This window comes from Colius striatus, chromosome 1, assembly GCF_028858725.1.
Source record: "Colius striatus isolate bColStr4 chromosome 1, bColStr4.1.hap1, whole genome shotgun sequence".
Lineage (NCBI taxonomy): Eukaryota > Metazoa > Chordata > Aves > Coliiformes > Coliidae > Colius > Colius striatus.
In genome coordinates this window covers 144,778,591-144,804,763 of record NC_084759.1, presented here as the reverse complement: position 1 = coordinate 144,804,763, position 26,173 = coordinate 144,778,591, and the positions used below count along the sequence as shown (strand labels likewise).

Genomic DNA, 26,173 nt, shown 5'->3' with positions numbered 1-26,173 from the left:
AGAGGTCAGCCACATGCCTTATGAATAAGTGACATTCATTGATCAGAATGGAAGAAACATGGAAGACAAAAAATACTGTTTAGAAAACAATGGTTATTTATTTATCACCAGTACCAAGATCTTGAAACAATAACAAACTGTTGAATTTTTTAAAAAAGGTCTTTTTGTATGTTTGTGTGCATGTCAGAAAGTGGAGGCTGCTGATTGTCTCTAATGTTCTGACTGGGTTTTGGATAATGGGTGGAGCAATTACTACTTTCTACAGTCCTCATTGGAGAATTTGAGTTGCATGAAGCTTTTTAACAAGTTTTTGTCTTCAGAAGAAGTATAATCTGTGTTGGAATTGCTGCCCTGTGAATTCCAAGCTAAGCAGAAAAGTAGGGTAAAGGTAGATACAAAGTAGAAAACTATAGCAAAGAGAAAAAACCTGGAGGATCTGCAGGTGGTTTAATTTAATTATTTTTTTTAAGAAGGAATACCTGCAAATTTGCTTCTGTGCACTGAAGAATGAATTGTGGAAGAAAATAAACCTGCATTTGAGACATTCAGACTATAAAACAGGAGGAAAAGCAGCAGACCGAAACATATCTCATCCAGCTTATGAAAACAGAAATTACATTGCTAAATGATGGAAGAAAAAAATTTTCCTAAACATGAGGATAAAGATGCAACACAGCTATACCTGTGATTTCATATTAAAGAAAAAAAATTTCAAAAGATCACTATGCTCCAGCTTTCAAACCTCTGCATGTTATGGTGTGATAATATTTTGTATGTTCTGGGAACCCCCACATAAATGGAATGCCTTTTTAATTGAAAAATCTTTTCAAAACAACAGATTAACAACTAAATAAATTAAGAAAGTCATTTCAAGTGACTGAGTGGGGGTAGGAAATGAGACAGTGAGAGACCTTTCAGGGAAATTCAGGCACAAGTGAAGGAAAACGTAGAGTAGAAGTTGGAGTATCTGAGGAACTGGAGAAGAAACCCAAGGAGAGGAAAGCCAAAAAGTAGAAGACCATGGCAATGATGAAGGAGATTCTCCGATCCAGAAACCTTTTGGTCGTAGTTCTAATTCCACTTCTGCTGCTTCCTCTGCCTCTCTTATACCCCAGCAGCGTAAGTATATTTTCATTTTCTTTTTAAAAAGCCTCTTAGTGGAGTAGATATTTATGCTGGGTAAGTCTGCAGGGTGCAAAAAGAAAGACAATGACCTAAATAAACATAGCTCAGAGAAATCAAGGACTCAAATTTGAATGATTAGGAAGTTCACTGAGAAACCATCACAGTAAGAGTCAGAGTTATCTTGAGTCATGACACAGGTAGGGCTGAAGAATCAGGTGAAGCTGGTAAAGCACTATTTTAAAGCAGAACTACTGCATCGCTTCTTTTCTACAATGTGTGTGTGTGGAAGGGGAAACGGAACAAACACATCCATAAAATTTTCTTAAGCAGAGGTCTATCAAAGAAATAATTTTAACATTTTTAGTTCTTAGTAATAAGTATACATGGCAGGACTTACAATTTAGTGTGGGTTTATAGAATAGCAATTCAAATAAGACAAGAGCTAGGACTCCGTGACAGACATATATGACCATATATAGCATTGACTGCTCTAAAGCAGATGTAGGTACCTCAACTTAAACCTTGCAGCTCCAACAGTAGCTAATAAATGATGTCATAGAGAAATACACAACAATGCATAGGAGGGAATAGCCTGTGCTTAACACACAGACTAGCAAATGGGAGTGAATGCAGCTGTGTTCCTTATATTGTGTTGGAGATAATGAGTACCCTTGGCCTTGTGGTTAACTCCTCTCTGTGCACTTCTCTGAAGTTGTAAACCATAAAATAAGAATATTTTCCCACTTTATAGAGATGATGATATTTAACTTATCAAAATGTGCAATGTATTAAAAATTCTGCAGCTGGTGCTTTTGTAGTCCTAAACATAAATCTGGCCAAATGGTGCAGCAATTTCCTTTCCATCCTCTACTATGATAAAGATTAATTCTTCCTTCTAGTGTCAGAGGATTTATGAATACTACTACTTTATCAAGTAGAAATGTAAAGGATTAGAAATGGTATAGCAGTTTTCAAAACTGAAATCGTAGTATTTTGTTTGGAAATAAAAATAGGATTCATAGAAAGGAAATGTTCCTATACCACTGAATAGTTTGTTGCACTTTGCTTGAGTTTTCTTGCTCTGAACTTCAGTGTATATCTCATCTGTCCTCTTACAGTAGTTTTCCACCTCTTCTCTCTTTCATGAATGAATGACAGAGAATCATGCTATTCCTCAGGGAACACCAGGGCTCACTATTTCACAGAGGTTTGTTTCAGAAAAGAGTTTAATCTCTCCCAGTGTCACTGGAAGGGCAGCATAAGAACAGATATTCCTTGACATGCTCACGTGGCACTGTAGCTGCAGCATACTCTCAGTCCCTTGAGAATCTCTCCTAGGAAACATGAGATTCGCTGTACTAAAATTTGTCACTCATGTTTTCTCCCTGCTGGATCCAGAGGCACAGGATGAAATAAGGAAACTCTGTAATAACCAAGGGAATTCTAATTGAATCATATGTGTGCTGAAACAGAAGTTCACTGACAGTATGGTTGCAAGAGTTGCTATTATACAATACAAGCTCCTTTGTGCTATTACTCTGCACCTCACGATGTTCCTTTACTCCAAAGTGATACAAAAAGATGATGTTTTACGTTCACTTTATGTATACATGAATGATCACAGATAGTAAAGTACAGCAGTGAATCTGACCTAGAGTTGGAGAAATTTTTATAATGCTATTAAGAAAACATCTACATGAAATAAACTCAGTTGACAACACACTATTCAAGTGGTTTAGTGTAGTATTCGTTTACTTCTTAAACCTGGTGATTAAATCTATCATTTACCAGACAATTATATGAGTTTTCTGTCTATCTTATAGAGACTAGAATTACCAGGCGGTTTATATTTGTATTTCTACACGGGATCAGCTTGCAGCTTTTTTGATAGTATCAACACAACTCTGGAAATATCAAAGGAGTATTAGATATATAGCTACAAGAGCAATCAAAGGGAGCATGAGGACTCAGAACTGTTTGTAGATACGGCTAAGGGGAATAATGTCCAAAGCTTCTTTTCTGTTATTTTGTGACAAGAAATGTTTTGGGTATACAATAGACCTGAGAAAGTTTGCTTGAATTCTTCTTCCTCTTCCAAAATTTATATCTGAACTGTGACTCACAGCAGGTTTGAGACATGCATAATAGCCTTTTGGGTCATGATACATACAGGGAAAAAGTTTGTGTCCTTACAAACTATGGGTCTTTTTTGTTCTGTACTTATTTTCCTCATTATTAATAGTTGCATGGGAGCATTTTTGTCTCTGTTTTTTCATCTTTATCCAACTTTTTTCTTAAAGCCACTGGTAATACCATAAAGCATGCCACATGAATTCAATCAATTGTGGGTAGGTTCTCCTATGACTGCTGATCTTTTGACAACACTAAGCCCAATCAAAGACATGTGGATGACTCCTCAAAAATCAAAAGAGTTACTGTAAGCTGTGGGACCTAAAGCATCAGGTGATATTGATACCTTGACATGTCAGATCAGCAGAATGAATCCTAAAGCACAGAACATGTCCTGAACAGACATGGATTAAATACTTTTATTCACCTTTGGTTTTATTTAAACAAATTGAAGGGAGAGAAATATAGTGTGATTCCATCAGTTCAAAGATGGCAGTCAAAAGGCTAGACTATCTCTTCTCTGCACAGCTTAATTAATCACATGACTACATGCAAGATATGTAGATCTCCAACACAGAATTTATTCTACTTTTTGATCCCTTTAAGAGTCTCAGATGTTTTCGTTACAAAAGTTTTATGCTTGACCCTTACTGTGTAATTTATAGCCATGGCTTCCTTTCAGCACCTCTTTTCACCTAAGAAACTGACTGAAGATAGATGGTAGTCCTTCCAGTCATCACATTTGGCTGATCCCTGCTTCCAACCCAGAGGTGGGCTTAATAGAAATTTTCAGCCATACAACAAGAAGTGACAAGGGAGAAGGAGTTAAAATTACACAGCCACTGCTTCAGTCCAGTACTTAGTAGCTCTGGTAACCGTTAATTAAATATATAAATTCAGTTCAATTAAATAGAAGAGATTAATATAGCTTCTCTTGGAAAAAAGCTGGTTTGAAGCATTGAGAAAATAAATAGAGAAAGTTGCTAGACAAGCTGATTAATTTTTTAGTGGGGATTATCAAACTTGGCTTTCCTAGTACTTGCTGCTCAGTTTTATACCATTTAAAAATGTGCTTTATTTTACTTTTATCTGTAAACTGACTACAGCCTAAAGGATAGGGAATACACAGACTCAGTGCATATTCCAGCTACATTTTGGTAGAGATGCATTTTCCCACTTTCCTGTTCCATTTCCACTATCAATCTATTGGTACACACAGACAAGCAACAGAAAATAACAATCTGTGCTCAAAGAAATTAAAGAGAAGCATATTTTTGGATTGATCAAATAATTTTATGAATTTGAGTAAAACATATCTCTTGGATCTTACATCTGCAATGCTTTAAAAAATAAAATGCTTTTTCATTAAAAGACATTTTTCCTCTCAGAAAGCTGTTGGATGTCATATAAAGTTCATACAAACATAGTAGCTTGTTAGCAGAAACTAAGGACTTAAAAAACAAAAACTGTCTCAATAGTCTCTAGGGCAAAACAATGACCCTATGGTCTACTTTCTGCGCAATATTAACTGTAAAATCTAATGTAGTTAAAGATAACTGAGCAGAAAATGGCTAATGTTTATCAGCCAGTGACTCTCCTCTGAAATAGTTTTGTCTTCCTAGTAGAAATTACTAAAACTCTCTAATGCCTGATATCTTAATTTTAGAATTATTTCCATTTTTAAAATAAAAGTATTTGTTTGTTTGTTTGTTTTTTATTAAGTGATCATTTAGAGTTATTACAAACTGAACACCAGTCTTTGGAGTTTCAAACAGCATAGCAATTCAATTTTATAAAATGCATGCTTCATAATCCGTGAATATTTAAAAAAAACACTAACCTCATCCATTCTAAGACAACCTTCTTTAGCTTTTCAAAATATTTTCTTGGTAGCAACAAAGTTACAACTGTAACACAATCTTTTACTGTAATGTTTTGGTGATGATTCTGATTATGGACTACCAGTGAAACCTATACTGGAGAGCTCAAAACCTAAACAACTCTTCTATAAATTAGGGAAAGGTAATCAATAAAGGCCTTTCTATGGTTTGGAGTACAAATAACCTTTACAAATACAACAAATACTACAAATAACCTTTCTATAGTTCAGAGTACTTATTCACCCATAAGGGAACAATCCAGAGTTAAATTTTTCAAATAGCCTTTCAGATACTCTTTATAGATGTAAAGGAATTGGAGTTTATTGGATTCAAGGAAATTATTTTTCCTAATAACCTTATTTCAGTTGTTTCTGTGGCCCTGCTTACTTGAATCAGAACTATTTAATGTTAAACTTTTCTGAAATAGGAGTCAAAGCAAGCTCTGTCAGCTAATTTAAACCAAAGCTTCTGCCTAGGCTTGACTGTAATTTTTAAGCAAGTAACAGAAATGGGATTTAGCAATCTATCTTAACCTTTTCTTTGGGCTGTATTCTGCTTGTTATTACTGTATGCTATACTAAAAAAGAGGAACAGCTGACTGTGGCTCTTTGTTAGAAGTAATGTAAAAAGGACATGTGTAAGCATTAATTTAAGTACAAGCTATCAATTCATTCAATTGAACTCACATCCCCACATAGTCTTAATTTAGACTTTATCATCTTGTTCAAAAAATTGATTGGAAAAAAATGAAGTTTTGCACACATTCACTTATATGCACAAGGATCTGTGGGAATTGCTTGTATGACCTTTTGAAAGCTCCTTAGTTCAGGAGTTATCCAGTCAGGAAGTAAAAATAATGAAATTTTATTTTAACATACTCAAATTTGTGAACAGAGAATTTTCTAAACAATAGCCATTGTGAGCTGTGAATCCATACAGATAAATAATTTCATATTAAACATCTAGTGAATCATGAAGAATAAGTAGATTTATAGCTGGTATAAATCAGTGCAGACCTACTAGCTTCCATAAAACTGCCAGTTAGACCCAGTACATGAGCTGGATTCGAATTAGAGAAAAGGAAAAGAAAAACATTTTCCTGAGAATAAATTCTATAATTATCAGCAAGAAATATCCCCATATTTCTAAATGTAACAAATTGAGCTGTAGTAGAACTCTATTGAATGCCATAAATAAAGATATGACTATCTAAAAAATGATCAGGAGGACTTCCATTGACTAGCTATGTTTTCCTGTAAAAATATGAACCAGATAGCACCTTTCTTCATCATATACCAGGCTCAGTACAATGTTGTGGATTTTCTCTACCATAACCTTGGACAGCGGCAAACTTGTTCGCGCAACCCATTGCCTTCAGGGCTGTGGTCTTCCTCCAAGAGTCTGTAGAAGTCACCTGAGAAAATAAAAACAACTAATAAAACATGTAGGTTTGCACAAAGTTTTATAAAAGCAATTTTTCAGACAATTTATCAAAAGAGCCACAAGGTAGCTTTATCCATGCTATGGCAAATGTGGAAGTTCTATTCTAATCCTGAAAACTACAGATTTTTGTACTTGTCTAGCATTAGAGAGAAAGCTAGCTCTACAGGCCCATTCTGAGGAATCATAGTTGAATGCTTGATAAATAATAAATTATGGAAATAAAACAAATTTGTACATTCACTTGGAACAATTATTTTGTTTATCCCAGTGTTTTGCCCTAGCTCATGTTCAAATCCTTTCATTAACATCATCTTCTGGATCTGGCCTTTCAGATAGTAGTCTAGATTTCACACCCAAACAGCTGCACCTTAGGAGGTCCTTATGCAGTCACAGAATCACAGAATCTTAAGGTTGGAAGGGACCTTGATAGATCAACTAGTCCAAACCCCCTGACAGAGCAAGACCACCTAGAGCAGGTCACACAGGAACTCATCTAGGTTGATTTTAAATGTCTCCAGAGAAGGAGACTCAACAACTCACCCGGGCAGCCTGTTCCAGTGCTCCGTCACCCTCACAGTAAAGAAGGGTTTTTTTCCGTATATTTCTTTGGAACCTCTTATGGTCTAGTTTGTATCTGTTGCACCTATCTATTGCCCTGTCTTTGGACATCATTGAAAATAGTCAGTTGAATGTTTTAAGTCCAGGCACCTCCAGTCTGTTGAATGTGTCCACAAGGCTTCCACAGTGGGTGGTGGGCCAGTAATACCTACCCTCTGTGCTTTCTCCCCACAGGAAGCCTCATGTGCCTACGTGCTGATCGTGACAGCTATATATTGGGTCTCTGAAGCGGTACCTCTTGGTGCAGCAGCCTTAGTTCCTGCTTTCCTGTATCCACTATTTGGAGTCATGAAGTCTAGTGAGGTCAGAACAGCATGTACTTCTTTATCTTTATTTAAAGTTCTTACTCTCAGTAATTATTTGAATAAAACTAGTCTTAGTGTAGTAGCAAGAGGTATGGGAGGAAGAAATGTACATCTTGTAACGTGTAACTTGGGCCAACCAGCTCTTTCTTCTGCTGAGGACAGACATGGGAAAGGCTATATTAGCCAAGAGAGGTGTCCATCCTGTCAGCTATTGCACCACCATCATTTCTGAAAACCTATTGCATCAAAGGATCCTACCTTTCACCTTCAAAACCATGTAAACAGCAGCTATGGGCTAAATCATAAAGTTTCTTTACAATTCTATTTAATATAGATATTGTATGAGGCAAAGGTTATGTATTCTAAAAGTAGCTACAATTTGTTCCACAAGACTAGACAATTTTGTTAACCAGGTGAATGTCTAAATCTTTTTCCAAGCTGTAACCTTAGCAGTGCCTTGTAGCTCTAAGTTCTAATGCAAAGGGGTAGCTGTCAAAAAAAGTCACTATGATCAATTCTGAATATACTTACTTCAAGGTTTTTCAACGCTACTTTCTTTCATGATATGCCAAGAACTAATTTTATTTAACCTCCAGCATTTTACCCCTCTGCTTTTTTTTTCTGTCTTCTGTGGAAGTGGTAGGATGGTGAGGGAAAATCACACTTGATTTACAAGGACTAGAATTACAGACAAGAACATATAAGAATATATAGTGACCATAAAACTGTTGAATTTCTAACACAATCTAGTATTGACCATACTCCTAAAGGAATGGAGACAAGCATGAACCAAAAATTTTACAACCCTTTTTATTCCTCCCAGCAGTTTAACCACTGAGTAATATAACCAGATACATTTCCATACCAACACAGTTAAATATTTTAAGAGGTTTTTCTCCTCACATAAAGGTAAAGTAGTTACATATTTCCATTACAAAATTCTGCAGCATATTGTAGAGGAAAATTTAAGGGTAGCTTGACAGAAATTCAGTATAATATGAAACTAAATGATAGTGAGACTACTGCAGAGAATGTATTATTTGTTCCACGAACAGAAATAAACCCCTCTATTATAAAATAAACAACTCCGATGATGCTGCAATATTTCCAGTCTGCTGTTCAGGAGTGCCAAGGAAACCCAGGACTCTTGCCTAGCAGTTTAAGGCACAAATAACTCACAGGGGCCTAAGAACATGAGCCATTTTTCGTATATGTCTACGTGTGTATTAATAAGAGTATTAGCATTCAGTTGTTTCTTCAAAATTACTGTGAAAGGACTAAAGAAAAACAACAGATTCTTTGTGCTGCTGGCTTGACAGATTCCTTTCATTCAGTTCAAGATCTTTTTTTAACAAGGTAGCAGGAAAATAAAGTTAACGAGAAAGAAACCAGTGGAAGAAAGCCAAAACTCTGATATTTAAAAGTTCTGGCACACAACTAGGATGGCCAAGTCTATTTAGGTCACTATGGGGATTTGTTAAATAAATATAATTAAATCATAGAATCATAGAATGGTAGGAGTTGGAAGGGACTTTTAGAGATCATCTAGTCCAACTCCCCTGCAGAAGGTCCACCTGGATACTTCACTTATTGCAGCTTTCAAAAAATAACAGTAGAGTCATTCTTGCACTTTCACGGAGGAGCATCGGAGTAATTGAGGACAATGGAAAAAATACTGCATACGCTGGTTTTAACTGTTTAAAAATACTGTCACCTACATTTGGTTAGAGGAATAGTTTTAAACTGAAGAAATTATTAAAAAAAAAAATAATCCAGCAACAGCTTGAGAAGGGTTAGATCAGAATAAGATGAAAAAATTAGCTAGACAGTAAGTATCTGTAAGCTTTCTTTTCTCCTACTTGTTTGTTTTCACATGAGAAACAGGGTGTGTGTGAGTGTCTATCTATGCATATATGAATGTTCTGGTTTGCTTAATTTGTTAGTTTTGCAATCATTTCAAAAATCTTCTGGTATCTCAGCAAGTCTCACATTCAAGGACGCTGCTTTGGAGGACCGTGCAAGGTCCCTGAATTTCTCCTGAGCCAGTAGATGGTTTTGCTCATCTCCTTTAATTTAAAATTATCTTTTTTTGAAAATTTTCCTTATTTTCCTAATACAATGGAGATAAATTTCCATTGTGAAAAGTTCCAGCACAGGGTTTGTGGATCATCACAGCAATATCCCAACATGTTGCATTCAGGGAGTATGTCCCAAAGGACTTTATTTTGAAGCTCTGGGTTCTAAGGGTGACACTTTTTGCCCAACAGTTGAACAAAACATAAGAAATATACCAAGATAGGTAATGACATTTCCTGAATGAAAAATATGCATGATGAAACACATGCATGAACTATCTTCAGTGCAGTGTCTTTTCTGTGTCTGTTTCAGCCTGGGCCTAGCTGAGTGTGAATAACTGCAGGCAGAGAATATCCTGCTTGAAGTAGTAAAATTTCCCTTGATCTCTTCAAAGCTCAGAAACTTACTAACAAGTGCCTTATTATTTGGAAGCATAACATGAAAGAGATTAAAGAGAACATTCTGACTTAAGAATTCTGCATTTTCTCCGTCTTCCTGTCATTCTTTCTCTAAGGGGAAATATTCCACAATACCATATTTTGTCTCATTCAGTATATTCTCTGCATAGGGTAGTTGCTGCTTTTTCAATGATTTCCTCCTTGCCCTTAATGCAGGTGGCTGCTGAATATTTCAAGAACACAACTTTACTCCTCATGGGCGTGATCTGTGTGGCAGCTTCTGTAGAAAAGTGGAATCTCCACAAGCGAATCGCCCTGCGCATGGTCATAATGGCTGGAGCAAAGCCAGGCATGTGAGTGAACTTTTGACCTTGAGGCAGGTTGAGGATGACAGTAGCAGCTTGAAAGAGAAAATCACAACTCCAACTTTCCAATCTATGGTAAAAAGATAGCTAGATTTGAGGCTCTTTACCTACCTCTATACCCACCTTTCCCTTCAAAGTTTGAAAGCTTACGATTTTTCTCATCCTCCTTCTGCTGCCTACTACTCCTTGGCTCCTTGTCCCTTTACTTTCTGTTTTACTGATACTAATTTTAACCTCTCTATTCCCTCTTCATCTGTTTTTTAGCAAACACAAAAGGATGCTTATATCCTGGATGTGCTGAAAAATCACTGTTTCTCATGTCACATGATGATTTTCATGTGGAACACCAAGCAGTTTCCAATGACATGTTGTCTTATGACAATTCTCAGCACAAAGCAGCATTTTATCAGCACACAGCATAGTACTTTGTCACCCACAAAAATAAAAACACCCTGTACAGTTTTCAGTTGACTAATGAAAACATTTATCAAGAAAACCTTTAATATTTGTGAAAATGTCTCAAGAGGATTTTCCTGTATTTTTCTCCAGGTTGCTTCTTTGCTTTATGTGTTGCACCACGGTGCTCTCCATGTGGCTTTCCAACACATCCACCACAGCAATGGTGATGCCAATTGTGGAGGCGGTGCTCCAAGAACTAGTGAATTCTGAGGAGGAGCATGAAGTCATCAGTACTGCAGGCAGCACCATTATTGAAGAAAACGAGCCAATAGGTATTTGTCAATATTGGCCATTCTTTTCTCATTTGTTTATCAGTGACCAGACCTGTTGATACACATTATTCAAATTCAATTGAGGTCAGAGCTGTCTATTTGTACTGCCAAAGATGTTCTATCTTTTTATGCTTTCAGAAAAGGAAAGAAAATTTCAAGATGTGATGAGAGAATTGGAGTGGGTAAACCATGTTGAATTAGGGCATGTACTTGAGTACATCATAAGCTCTTACGTCAGGATTTTGCAGGGTTGGAAGGAAAGCTCTATTACAACCTCACACTTCCCCATTCTACCTCTGCCCTTCCAAGTGCCACAAAAACAGTAAATAAATTATAAGAACTCTAAGTTTTGTTTTGTTCATTCCTTCTTAGAAAGAAAGGATTTTAGAAGAAAATAATTACTCTTTCAGTTCACAAATTCCAGGCTGAAAACAACGTCACCTAACTTTGCTCATTATACTTAGGTATGATAGTCTTTTAACTGACAGAGACACATGAGCAGGAAAATATGACACAATGAAATGGTTCATAAAGGTCATAGATGATTTGGACAAGATTTTGTCTGCTGTAGATTCTGCGGGTTTAGTGGTGTGGCCCAGGGTCTCAGTTCTTACCTCAGGGGCTGCTTTCTCTTCCTTTGCTGCAGGTCTCAGTGAAAAGCATGGCCGACCTTCACTGGAGCTTATCTTCATCAATGAGGAGTAAGAATGAACCCTGTACATCTCGACTGGACATTTGAGCCCTACACAGGTTGCAATGAAATGAACCCAGGAGTAGAGACAGGAAGGACAAGAACAAGCATATAACTGATGTTTCAGATGTGAATGACAAGAAAGGTTTATATGAAAAATGGGATTGATGTAATGGTCTGGATTTCACTAAAGCTTCTTAGTATTAACTTATTTTTTAATACCATGGCCATTTTTGAGAGAAGGAAAATGTTTCTCACTGTTTGACAGGTCTTTTGAAGTCTGTGTTTGTGCTGTATAAGAGAGCACTGTCCACAGATTTTTATTTCTCTTCCCTTGAAGGAATAGTGATGGAGCAGAGTACAGTGCTTCACAGGATATACGCAGAGGGAAGACACAGAGGATTCCTGAGGAAAGTCTGAACTGCCAAGAGCATTCAAGAGATGAGAGCAGGGGACAGGGGTAGTAAAAGCCAACAAAAAATACTTCTCCTGCTTCCCAAAAAAATGTAAAATGTTTCTTTTAAAGTTGACAAAGCTCTTCAGAAGTTTGAAACACTAACAGTTTCAAACAGATCTCCATTTGGGGTAAAATCTAGTAAGGTGAGAAGGGCAAATCAAGAAGAGGACTAATTTCTTTGTGAAATTATCAAATTAGTCATCAGTTTAAGATATATAGGAGAATATGCAAAGTTTTTGTCCTAAAACTATGTTATAGGCCTAGTTCTGATGAGCATCTTCTTACAAGATGTGAGAATACATTGCACAGTCACTTCTTGAGCTTCTTCTATGTTGTTCACAAGTGTTCAAAAGAAAAGGGAAATAAGTTCTTGTTATATATTTAAAAGTTTACTTTAAACCAAACATTATAATTCAAACAGCACATGTTGATGACTTTAAGTCACAAGTTGTAAGTATTTTTCTCATTAGTCTGGAGACTAATGCATTCTCCAGTATTCCATTTGTTACCTCTTTTTATCCCAGTCATATTTTCTGTGCAGTAGACTTAAATTTTCAGTTTGGCACATTGTACCATTAAGCCCTTTAAGCCCTGTTGAAGAATATGTGTGGGATGTTGCATAACAGAACTATTATTAAAACAGTATTACTTGAAAAAGAGCTTGAAATTTGGTGAGGAAGAAAAGAAGCAGAAAAGTATTAAAACTCTTTTCAATATCAAAATAAAAGTTCAGTGGATTGTTTGCATGGTCCACATGCCACCTAGAACAGATTTTATGGAAGGTTTTAATGTGGAACAGGTAGGTGCTCAAAAACACCATTTGAGAGGTTGGCAGAGGAAGAACCTGAGTAGAACAAGACAGTGATAGTACTGGATTACAAAGTGATTCATGGAATCACAGAATCATAGAATGGTAGGGGTTGGAAGGGGCCTGTAAAGGTCATCAAGTCCAACGCCTCTACTCAAACAGATTTGCCTAGATGAGATCACATAGGAACGTGTCCAGGCAGGTTTTGAAAACCTCCAGAGGAGACTCCACCCCCTCCTGGACAGCTTGTTCCAGTGTTTCATCTCCCTCACAGTAAAAAAGTTACCTAGAACACATTTTTTTTCTTGCATGGAGATGGAACTCCACTGCTACACAACTAGTAACGGAGCTGTGAAACAGGATAACTCTTTATGTGTCTGGCCAAGACACCATATAAGACATACTAATAAATTATATTCTCCAGCATTTCAATAGGCATTACTTCTCCTGCAAATGCTGCCCCTCCCACCATGATTTGTGCCTTTTGAGGGAGCTGGGTAAACAGGCATTTTTAAAGTATATTTTCCTTCTTTGTTTTCAGCACTACCAGTACTGACTTCAGCTCCTTGATGCACTCAAAGGTATTGTTATAGGTAGTATCTTCTCAGCTACACTGTCTTCTAAAGCAGGAATCATGAGAACAGAATCTACACAGCCCTTCAAAAAAACTGATTTATTTTTTCTTTTGAACAATTAGAAGTTGTTGGCAGAGAGAAGATATTGAAGAATGTCCTGCTTTGTATTTAACCTATCAGCCTGCTTGTGTGAATCAAATTGGGGAACATTAGTTCTGTAGTGTTTGTTACACATGTTACTGGACATCCTGAGATCCAGTTAGTAAACTAACAATTCCATACAATTTCTAGCAATATCAGATACAATCTTTTATTGTCCAGGTATTGCCAACTTCTATGGCTGAGATACATCAGTTACTAGAACAATCCACACATATTACAAAGTCATAGCCTCTATCAAGAGACTTGTTAGATTCTCCTACATGGCAGAGTTATTATAATCTGATTTTTAAGATCACTTTAAATATGTAATTTTTTTTTTCCAATGTAAAATTTACAGTTGAATTTTTAGAGGTTTTGGAGGGGTTTTTTGTTGGTTTTTTTTTTTTTTCCAAAAATCCACTACTTGTGACCTTTGCAAAACATCACAAATTATAATCTCGATGTCTCTAAGAAGAGAAGAAAGGCTAATCCAAAGGTATTTGCCTCCCTACAGAGTATGAATGGTGTGCACATGATAGCCAACCCTATTGGAACAATGAATTCTAAGAGCAATGGGCAGCACCTACCTCAGGTAAGGAGATGTTAGATCTATGTATGGAAAAGGCAGACATGAACATCACCTGCTCCTCATTGTTTCATATTTGTTCCTTGTTAGCTGTGTTATATGGAATCATTACTCATCATCTTACAGCAGTCATGGCTTGGCCTTTTGTTAATTCTTTCTCCCATTCAGATTCCTCCAGCACAAGTATGCTCTGAAGACCCTCCTGCAATGGCTACTATGACTCATTTTGCTTTATATTCTTGAATGTGACCACAAGTTTCTCTTCTTATTTGGTTGTTCTATCCACTTTATTTCTGCAAAGCCTCCCTGGAAAATAGCCTAACTCAAAAATCACAATCCCTGACACACAAAATCCTGCTCAGAACTAAACCAGAAGCAGGCATGGACCATTTAACCCTTCAGGAAGTTCACTAGGTAGTTTTAGTATCCACTTTCTTTTTGTCTTACCAAATACTCATCCTCAAAATTCTTCATTATAACAATCCGTTCCAGAATTTCTGCTTCTCCTAAGTGGATCCAAGAAGTGTTTGCTGTTTGGACTAAAATTGCCTAGTATCTTAATGGAATAAGTTGAATTCCAAAAAGATTAGACTAAAATCAACACATGAATTTGCATTTGAGTTCCAAAGCATCTGAGTATATATTTCCAAAAAAGGCTAACATGCTGCTCCTGATACTTAATTTTCTCTTATACTCATTTCACATATGCTCATATGTATTCTGTGGTTAATTTTAAGTAATATGTTCACTTCACTTGTAACAAACAGGGATTTTAGACATGGTGCCCTCACAATGATGAACATATAGCATGACTGAATTTACTACACAAGCCCAAATCCAAATTAATAAATATAACAAACCTATCTGAAAACTTACTGCTGTTTTCCTGATCCTAAATTACAGCCTTAGGTTGCATGTGAAGTACTGTACCTTTTTTTTTCCAGTACAAGAACTTGATTTACCAACATGCCACTGCTAAGAAAGCTTTTGGAGTAATATTTACCTGCATATAGAAGAAATATTTTTCTTCTGTATTCCCACTGCCCAGTCTTTTTCATGCTGTTTCTGAGACCCCTAGCACTCCATTCCTAATTAGAGGCCCTGAGCCAGTACAAAAAAGTCCACTGAGCATTTGTCCGGTGGCTGCTCATAAGCCTCAAGGATTACAGATTCCTACTGCTGCAGCACTGGAATCCTGCCTCTACAGCCCACAAAGGCTTTCGGTATCCCATGGAGATTCCAGTCAGAACTGGAACTGGCCCAAACCACAGCCAGAACTCCGATTACTGTTTGTCACACACTGGGCAATTTCAGCCCCCTGGATAGATTTCTAGTTCTGGCTCCAATTAATCCCTGTGAAGAAAAAAACACCCCTTCTTATACAAACAGTACACTATGGCATTAGAACAAGTTGGGCTGCTGTTCTGATCCCCTGCTTTCTTTGGTGAATGTATCCCCTCACAGGCTCAGATATTGGTCCTGCCTCCTAATTCCTCAGAACTGGGCCTGAGCACAAAGTACCGGTATCAGACCAGACACGACCACATGGTCTGTAAATGCCTCTCACTGAGTATCTCCTACGCAGCAACCATTGGAGGACTGACAACCATCATAGGGACCTCCACTAGCCTCATATTCTTAGAGCACTTTAACAAGTAAGTGATATTGTGGTTGTGTGAGGATGGTGGCTGGATCATTATCATCTCTGCGGCTTTCCCCATGGGTTATTTGCTACCTCAAGGAACCCTTGAAGATAGTCTCTCTGAAGGCAATTTTCTTTCCTCCTCTACTCTGATGCTATTATTAATCGTTAATGGTTGAAAGAGGGAGCTTAAGTTAATACACATCTTTCTCCCATGTAAAATAGAAATTCTTCAACACATGGTATCTAAGTTTCTTCAGTAATTTCTTTCAGTTTTACAAACTATAATGGAGGCAGCAGGCACTCTGGAAAAGTATACACTAAAGACATGAAAATACAGAAAAGAAGAAAAACAGAAAAGAAGATAAACACAAAAGAAGGAATATCATAAAATCAGTTTCAAGTTGTTCAGTGGGTTCTTAGAAAGTGAGTTCTTACAGTGAACCTAGAGGCATCATTAGCTGTATTTGAGCTGCTCAACATTAAGAGCAAAAATCAATAAGCTTAGAAATGTGGCCTTATGCTTTTCGTTCAGAGAAGATGGAAAGCACCTTTCTGACCAACTAAGTATTTCCTTTTGACATATACCAAGGGGTCTCAAAGACATGAATGTTACCATTGTGATAAGACTGCTGGTACTTTTTTAAGTAAGTAAGCTTTAACCAAAACATAGGTAGGGCCAGAATTTCAGTCCTGATAACTAAAAGTTCACTAGACAATTCAGACAGTCTCGTTTTAAATGTGTGATGTGCTACATGACTCATCTGTTGGTCAGGCATGGCCAATGACTGACATTCTTTGGCAACTTCTTGTACTATGCTTATGTAATACAGATGTTACCAATACATACTGATGCAATTTTTCTATCATGCCATGACAAATATATATACACATATATGTGTGTCTATCTATGCATATTGGAGATGCCTGTCCTTTTACTATTCTAACTTCTTATGCATCCATTTTTTCTCTTTACAGCCACTACCCAAATGCTGAAGTGGTGAATTTTGGAACTTGGTTTTTGTTCAGTTTCCCCATCTCCCTCATCATGTTGGTTCTGACTTGGTTATGGATGCATTGGCTATTCTTGGGTTGCAAGTGAGTGCAAATTGTTTAGGTTGCATGGATTACAGAAGCAGGGCATTTGTGTCTTCTCTAGAACATGTTTCATGAAGATGTTTCTAGTTGCACTCTCTAGTGAGAGTGAAGAGCCTAGGTATTGCTGATGGAATTCCTTACTATGATTCAACTCATTTTTTTCACTCTCACGACCATGAGGATCCTGTTGTTGGCCAAATTTATCTCTTATGGATAAGTAAAGCTTAAAAGATGAATAAAAAAAAACCCTGCAAGTGAACAAGTTGCTTTTCAGATCTGACCCCAGTTCAATGAAATTAACATAAGACCGTTAAAATTAAAGGTAAATAAACTCGCTATATATTTGTCTTTAAGGTGGAAAGAACAAACAGCCTAAGAGACAAATACCTTTTGATACCAGTAAATCCCTTAAGCCCAAAATAAGTGCAACGCTCAGTCTCCTACTTTATTTGTACCACATATTCTCTTTGCAGAGGCACTCAACAAAGTTAATGAAAATTGACTAAATGTGTGCATTTAGAGTGGATTAGTTAATCTGCATTATATTGTGGTGCAGACACATTTACTCATAATTAAAGTGGCCTTAATTTAATTTAGTTTACTCTTAAAAGTAAGCCGAAATGACATCACTAATTTATTTCGCCTAAGACAATGAATAAAATTATGACTTCTGCTTGCTGCTGACCTTAACTAGATTTGAAGAAGTAATTTAGAGGTGAATAGCTCCGTGTCCTTCTCCCAGTCAGTCTCCTGAGCCTTGTAGTTCCAAATTAAAAGGCTGAAATAAGCCCTTTTTTTTTTTTTTAATCTTGAGAGGAAACAGGCCTTAACATCACCCTCAATTACTTTCTTTTAAAAAAAAAAAAAATAAATATAATTGAAATTCCACACTGCATGCAAGACCTCATGCTGATTAATGTTGTTCTAAATAACACCAGAGACTGAAGCATTATCGACTTTTTGAGAAGTACTGGTTGATTCCAAGCTTCCTTAATCTTTGACTCCCATTCACTGCAGTTCATTAAAGAACATATTATGTTTGGAGCTTGGCTGCAATACTCTGCCTTCATATCCTCCTAAGCCTACAAACAGTTTTAATATGTTGAAACAACTGGCTAATGTCTGTAAATGTTACTGAATTAAATGCTTACTGAGTTCCCATACTGTTCATGTTATTTTCCTGGGAAGCCCAGAGTCTTCCATTTATTCTTACTTGGACCAGTTGGAACAACATGCAAGACTTGTTTTTTAAGCTCTAGACTAGGTCAAAGGTGAAGGATAATGGACTGGCAAAGCAAATATATATTACTATAGAACTGGTCATTACAACCCATGTAGCTCTCCCCTTCCAGCAACTGTGTTACTGTTGGTGGATTTTACTGGAGTAACAGCAAGGTTTGCAAGGATATTTAAATACTTATAGGTACAGAGCAGTGCCAAGTGTGCTAAATATGAGTGCCTATTTACAAGAGAAATGAAAAGTCTGTTCAAGGCTTTTTGTTAACCAGACAAAGCCTGCCTGCATCTTGAGCTAAGCAAATTTCTTTGAGAGTCTAGCCTTAACCAGATAAATGGAGGGAGATCTCAGTCTGCAGTTTGACCAGTGCTATGGCAGGGCTCTCTAGTGTGGTGCCAAGAGAGATATTAAAATAGCAGGAACTTTAAAAGCAAGGCATTTTGCTCCCACAGTACTTCACTCACAGAAGTCTCTGTTACTGCAGCCTACTTTAGACTGGCTTAGCTGCAGAGGTTTCTTAATCCACATCATATAACTCTGTGTGACTGAGGGTACAGCTGGAACAGAAAAACAGAAATCTGTAGCTCTCAAAGCCCAGAAAAGTGATGCTACTGAAAAGAATAAAAGGAAAAAGGTTATAGTGAGCTTGTAAGTATCTTAATTTCCATTCAGAAGGTCCAAGCTTTGTTATAGTATGAAAGTAATATAAAAAATTAAGGACTTCACCTATTTTTTATATAAATGTATAACAGGTTTAAATATACTTGTCTATGAAATGTGCTTGTGCCTGTATGTCCCTGGCAGAAGTACAGGCATTTTTCACCTGGACAACTCAGTAGGCTGATTCCTTTGACCTCTATGGCAGAGGCACTTTGGTGCTACGCTGGTTGTGCCTTGTTTAGAAACACCTAGTATTAGTTGAAGCGGACAGGCTGTGAAAGTTAATGGGATCTTTAGCGTAGCTTTCCTCCATTACTTACTGTGAATCTTGAATAATCAAGTAAAATTTGGGCTTTAAGGCCAAACTGGGTCCTATATATGTTTGATACTCCCAATCTAAACGGAAAGCATACAGTTCTCTCATTAATAAAATCTATTGATAGTTGGTCTCTGTCATAGTCTTTCCTAGTGATTATAGAAATTAGCCATAGCCTTTAGAGGTCTCTAGAACCAGAAAAGTCTGTCCACCACTAGCTCTTTGAGGAAGCCTACACAAGGGATCCTAGCTACAGCTTAAGACGGCTCAGTGATACCAGTCAGTATTAGTCAGAACACCCTGAGAACCTTTCTACTGTGTCTAGGCTTGATTCTTAGAAGATCTGGAAACTAGACTACACAAAGATCACATGCAGTAATTTCCCTTTGCATTGCCTTGCTTCAGTCATATATTCTCCCAACAGCCCCTGGCAACTGGAATGTTCAGTTTGCCTCAGTGCTGTTATTTTTTATGACTATTTTTCACTTGATTTCCTTGTCTAATTTTACTATGCTATTTACCCCAGTTTTAAAGAGACCTGTTCTATAAGCAAGAAAAAGAAGACTAAACGGGAAGAAATGTCAGAGAGAAGAATTCAAGAAGAATATAAGAAATTGGGAAATGTTAGGTAAAACAGATCTGACTTCCTCACTAACGTGCCTCTCTAGGCTGGACTATCCTCTCATATCGCTCTCCAGTTTGCCTTTGGTTCACGTAGATTATTCTTAAACTACCAGCTCTTTCCCCTCCTTTCTAAGATAAGAGTAAAATTAAATGCAAATATGAACTCAAAGCAAAGACTTTGTTACAAGCATGCATTTATTTACTTATTTATTTCTAAAGAAAAGGGAAAGAAAAAGAAAGATCCAAGTTTATTTTAATCTGATCTGAGTCAATGTCTGAAAAATAAATCGTCAGAGGACTCCCTTTCCCAATTTAGGTACATACTTATTTTAGTAGATGGAAGTTCATTGTTAGCAAAGGCTTTGCAGTAATCTTTCTCATCATGAGATGTCTAGCTCTCCCAGTTGCCCATATTCTATTCATTGTGGCAAGAAATGTTTCTTGAAAATATTGTTTTCCAAGATTTTAATTTTTTAAAAAAGATGATACCTTATAAAATCCATTCTTCTCAAAATATTTTGTGGTGTTAACTGAGATTTGACAGAACAACTTGCTGAATGCAATCAACTCTGAATCTAGACTGTTGTTCAGACTGTGCCTAAATATGAAATATTAAATTTATCCTAAATTAAATCTCAGTATCCTCAAGTCACCTTATATTTATACCACATGTTTATATCTCTGCTAATTTCCAGTCATTTGTTCTTATGCTTTCTACATTTTTAGCAAATGCAATAGAAAGATGTTTAGAGTGGAATAGTAATATGAGCTTAACCTTGTTAACATATTTAATCAGATAATAATGTAAATACAAAAAAAGCATTTAGAAATATTTTCCATGAGGTCTTGCCCATGAATGATTGAATTACGAATACAGATGGATATTTTTAGCCTATTTTTTACAGTGTTTAGAGAGTTCTCAGCTAGAAGCCAAACATACAATTCTTTAATTCAAACTAATCTTCCTTCTAATTTTCCATATGGTTTTAATCTTTTTTTTTTGGAACCAACTTCTTGTCCTGGAACTTGTTCTTCAGTTTTCAGATAGACTTTGGATTTAATTCCTAGCTTTTTTCCCTTTTTTTTTTTTTTTCTTTGATTTCTAGCTATCCTGAGATGGTGACTGGATTTTTCTTCATTCTGATGACCTTACTTTGGTTTACCCGTGAGCCTGGCTTTGTACCAGGATGGTCATCGTTTTTTGAGAAGTAAGTGAAATTCCCTAAACAACTGCACAAGAATACGGCCTTGCTTCTTTTGACGTTCTGCAATAGTTTTTGGCTTTAAAACGTCATGATCCACTTTTAACAAGGTGGCAAAATAAAAAGCCTTTATTAAAAAATTAAGATTTTTGCTTTTTAAACGACATCTCTTCACATAGTGGCAAACTACTCTTTCTCAGTAAGCAGAGTGAATTAAGTACAGAAAGTAAAATAAACATATTTCAAATGTAAAAAAATAGGAGGGTGAGATTCTAAAGCTGAAATGCTTCAATATATTCATAGCAAAGCTGTCACTGGAATAGATTGTAACTATATTTTAAAAAATCTATTTTGAAATAAGAATTTTTTATAAAAACATGGTTTTTTTCTGAAAATAAATTTTATCAAGAAAATGTCCATTTGAATTAAATATTACACAGAATGGTGACTAAAGCTTTTTTTTTCAAGTACCATTGAAATAAATAATATTAAAAGTAAGTATAATACATAATTCATATCAAAGAATAAGTTATTTGAAATTAAATTTACTTTCTGTTTCTATTGGATAAAATTACTTATTTCTTCATCTTAATTTTGACATAAAAATAACTTCTAATATTGGAGTTTTCTCAGGGCCTCTAGAGTTTGACACTCCTTAAAATATATTTTCAGAACTATTTTTAAACATTTAATTTAAAATCAATCTACAGTTAATTTCTAAAGGACCTGAATTTTCCTAGAATCTGTTTATTTTTTCTTGCTTTTAGTAAAACTCTTTTTTTCTGTACCTCTGAGTTAATAGATTTGTAAACCAAAAGGGAGTTATTTTTTTCACTAGAATGATAAAAATGGTTGAGTAGTGATTGAAGTTGGCTACAGGAGTCAGTTTAATATATGGGAAAAAAGTCCCATTTTTGTACTTGATATGCAGACATATTTTTCTGGTAATCTACTAGTAAGACTCCAGATATGGAAACACAACTTCACATGTAACTTGTTTGGAGTCATGTATCTTTTTTGCAAATATTTCTCTTAGTTTGCTTTTATGGTAACTCCACTGTTTTTTCCCTAGGAAAGGTTACCGGACTGATGCCACTGTCTCTGTATTTCTCGGTTTTCTCCTTTTCCTGATTCCGGCAAAAAAGCCATGTTTTGGCAAAAGGGAAAAAGGTAAGGAGGATGCAGCAAGAAAGAGATTTGGCACATTTTCTAGTGTCTTTAATGATATTTTTCTGTTCTCTGTAAAATGTTATGAAAAGAAATTTTTATTGTGGAAGGTCAAGGTTCAGTTTCTGCTCTAATATCAGCCCTTCCTACATCAAAACTCCTTTTTTTTGTTGTCTTAATTCACACTGTCTCATCCAGCAGATGACAAATAGATCATATATCTGAGGCCACTATCTCTTCTGTGTTACCAGAGTTATCAAACTTTAGGACTTAGTTTTAGGAAGGGTATATAGCTGTGGGTTTGGCGGGTTTTTTTTTATACTATATATTAGACACGTATTATACAATATTTAGGAAAAAATATACTCTCAAATATAATTTGAGAAAATACTCAGACATAAAAAAAAATGTTGTTAGTTAAAACCTAGAGGGATAAATGCCCTTTATCAAGCTTCATAGCCTACTGGGGAGAGAAAATGCCCTTTGAGAAAATAATCCCATTGACACTCAATTTTTGTAGTCTACAAAGAGAATTTACACATATGCATACACAATAGAGCACACAGCCTCTCAAAAAGTGATAGAACGAAATGCAAAGGTTTTTAACTATTTACATCAACAGAGCAGTAAAGGAGATGTTAGGACATTTGGAATTAATATGCTGCATTTTCTGAGGCTGAGGTAACCAGAGAAATGAGGCTACGTGCTGCTTCTTCACCTGTCTCACATATAGTTCTCAAAATAACTCCCATGGATATTATATTATTCCTACTAGCATGAAAAACTGTTAAGATCTTTTCAAAAGGGCCAATGCAATTGTGTTTTGGTATAGGAGATGGTGAAAAGCCAACAGACATTAACACACTGGATCCCATCATTACCTGGAAGGACTTCCAGAAAACCATGCCCTGGGAGATTGTAGTGTTGGTTGGAGGAGGTTATGCCTTAGCAGCTGGATGCAAGGTACTGATTTAGTCAGTTGAGTGCTGACTGGATGAATCAAAATCTAGGCTTTACTGACTATATTTACACTTAGTATATATAATTAATGAATATGCATGTAGCTCTCTTATAGACTCCTACATATAGGTAACTGTATTTGTATATTTTACTCTCAAATTGAACTCTACCCAGACTGAGCAATCCTTCATCACTAATTTCAACACTCCAGTTGTCATGCTGAAGAAAGGAGAGGTCAGCCTCAATGCTTTTTTAATGTTATTAACTGCCCAATGTATTTCTTTGATACTATGAACAACTATTTATTGGACACTGCAGTGTAATCCAGTTTGCTGAAAAAAAGGAAACATAGAAAGCATTGACCTAAACATTAACTTTGTTTATTTGTTGGTGAGATTCCCTGATCCAAATTGCACCAAACAGAAGGATCTATCTTACAAACACACTAAGTATTTGGCAATTCTTGTGCTCTGTCCCTTCCCCAGACCTCTGGCCTCTCTACATGGATTGGACGCCAAATGCTCTCCCTCAGCAGCCTTCCTTACTGGGCTGTAACTCTTCTGGCCTGCATTTTAGTGTCCCTGGTAACAGAGTTTGTTAGTAATCCAGCAACCATAACCATCTTTCTGCCTATTCTATGCAGTATGGTGAGTAAAAACAATGACATTTTTAGTCTGTTGTTTCCTGAATGGCTCATGGGAGTGTTTCAGGATGTCATAGTATTGATACTCTTCACATGAAACATAGCTCTGGTTCTCAAGCTACTGTTTTACAGTCTCAGGCTTCGGAAAAATAATAAACTCAGGCAGCTAAAAGCATATTTTAGCACCAAGAAATTTATTCAATACCTCTCTGACAAAGTGAAAACATAGGTCCTGCACTGACAGATTCATAGTCGAAATGTAAGAAAAGGTGACTGCAATAAACCATATAAGTGAAGTCCACATAAAGCTCAAGATACACTCATCAACATTATTTTAAAAATTTTCATTAGTTCATAGTCACTCACTCACTACTTGTAAGAAAAGACTGTAGTATTGAATATTTTATCAAATTTAAATGTATTCAAGGGTACAATCGGTTAACTGTACTATCATCACACATGGAAAGCAAATGTGTTTATTAGGGACAGAAAAAAATCAGGAAACTGGTGAAAAAGGCAGAGGAAAAAATCCAAATTTCATTCTGTATTGGAATAGCAGTCACAGAAAACTGTCTTACTTCTTTTCTTCTATGTAATGTGAAGCTTTTCTTATCAAGAATGTCGGTCATTAATTGCGTTTCCCTATTATAAAAATGTTATTGGATTGTCCCACAGTAAGCTATGTGAACAGCTCTGAGATAATATGAAGATATGGTCAGACGAAAATAAGTAATTATTCTTCTATACCTTATGAGTTCAGATTTACTTCAGCTCCATGCAGAAAGAGACTCTTCTGAACAGATATTTAGAGCAGTAATCTTTTAGTAGTCTGAACTGCCATCTTCAGGCAGTCTCTCTTTTTTGACTGTAAAGTAATCCAGAGACGCTTCCACCTTCGAAGTGAAGTTAGCCTTGTGAATACCCTTCCCTTTCCCTTTGACATAAAATTAGGCCATAGTTATGTTACAACAGATAGTTTTCTTAACCATTGATCAGGAGGACTTTGCATAATGGTCTCAATATCTTCAGAAACTGAAAGAAGTACGTTCTTCATGTCAACTTCTTGTGGCTTCTCTTGGATAAAGACTGAAGTGACAATCAGTGTTAAGATACAGAAGACATGACATAGAATGACATAGTGAACATGTGGGAGAAAGAGCAAATTCAGCCTAATAGTAGCATTCTCCATTCTCTCTATGTGAAATGTCTCAAGAGAAATCCCTGGAGCATGACCAGCTTCAAATTACAGCACTACTCTAAAAGAAAACAAAACAAAACAAACACCAAAAAAGACTTTCATATTGAAGTTTAGAAACTTAGGAGACATGAATCTCATTTTCACATAAAGCAGAGAGGGTACTGTCATCCTAACTGTGATCACTGGCTTTTATTGGTTAAGTGAAACACATCTCTCCTTCCAGTCAGAAACCCTGCTTATCAACCCTTTGTACACCCTGATTCCTGTCACCATGTGTATATCATTTGCGGTGATGTTGCCAGTGGGTAATCCTCCAAATGCCATTGTCTTCAGTTATGGGCACTGCCAGATTAAAGATATGGTGAGTCTTGAGATCAGGTATATCCTCAACCTCAACACCTTGTCCCTACATCCAGCAAACAGTAACAATAATGAGAATATTGGTACTAATATAAGGTCATTGTGATCTTCACTGCTGTTACTTGACCTTACTGTCAGGTTATGAACATCCACACATCTGCTGCAGGATATGCACATTTCTCATCTTTATTTTTTATGAATATAACAGTCTGAAGAGGTATCAAAAACAGGAGTATGCAATCTTTTCCACTGACTTGTGCTGACAAGCATAGGAGAACATGACAAATTAGATTTATCACACAGCTCCACACTAAGTCATGTAGTTATCCCCCTTCTGATAATCTGATTGAGAAGTTCAAGTGAAAAAATGAGTGGTTTCCAATGAGCTGCTCTGACTATCACTCCTGAATACTCTCACACTGTAGACTCTAATAGTCACAGTGCCTTTTTTTTGTTCTAGAAATCAGTATACATAATTTATCACACTATATATAGACCAATATATGTACACACGTACACCCTATTGCCTTCTTTCTCCATGTTAACTTATTTCGATTGAGCTGTCATTGATTATGTTCTGATGTATTTTGCTTTTGTAGGTGAAGGCTGGCCTGGGTGTAAATCTGATTGGCCTGGCTGTTGTCATGGTGGCAATCAACACTTGGGGAATTAGACTTTTCCAGCTGAATACTTTTCCAGAATGGGCAGCAGCCAGTAACATCACTAGCCAAACATGA

The 26,173-nt window shown here is 36.4% G+C and overlaps 1 protein-coding gene across 1 annotated transcript; it reads left to right on the top strand.

Moving 5' to 3' along the window:
• The first annotated feature begins 1,020 nt into the window (after positions 1 to 1,020).
• SLC13A4 (solute carrier family 13 member 4) lies at positions 1,021 to 26,173 on the top strand. Its single transcript, XM_010203542.2, has 16 exons — positions 1,021 to 1,119; positions 7,371 to 7,499; positions 10,192 to 10,328; positions 10,890 to 11,071; positions 11,718 to 11,772; positions 13,569 to 13,608; positions 14,258 to 14,335; positions 15,794 to 15,984; positions 16,950 to 17,069; positions 19,809 to 19,910; positions 21,013 to 21,114; positions 22,181 to 22,278; positions 23,108 to 23,238; positions 23,721 to 23,882; positions 25,300 to 25,437; positions 26,036 to 26,173. The coding sequence occupies exons 1-16, from the start codon at positions 1,021 to 1,023 to the stop codon at positions 26,171 to 26,173; spliced, it is 1,902 nt and encodes a 633-aa protein (XP_010201844.2).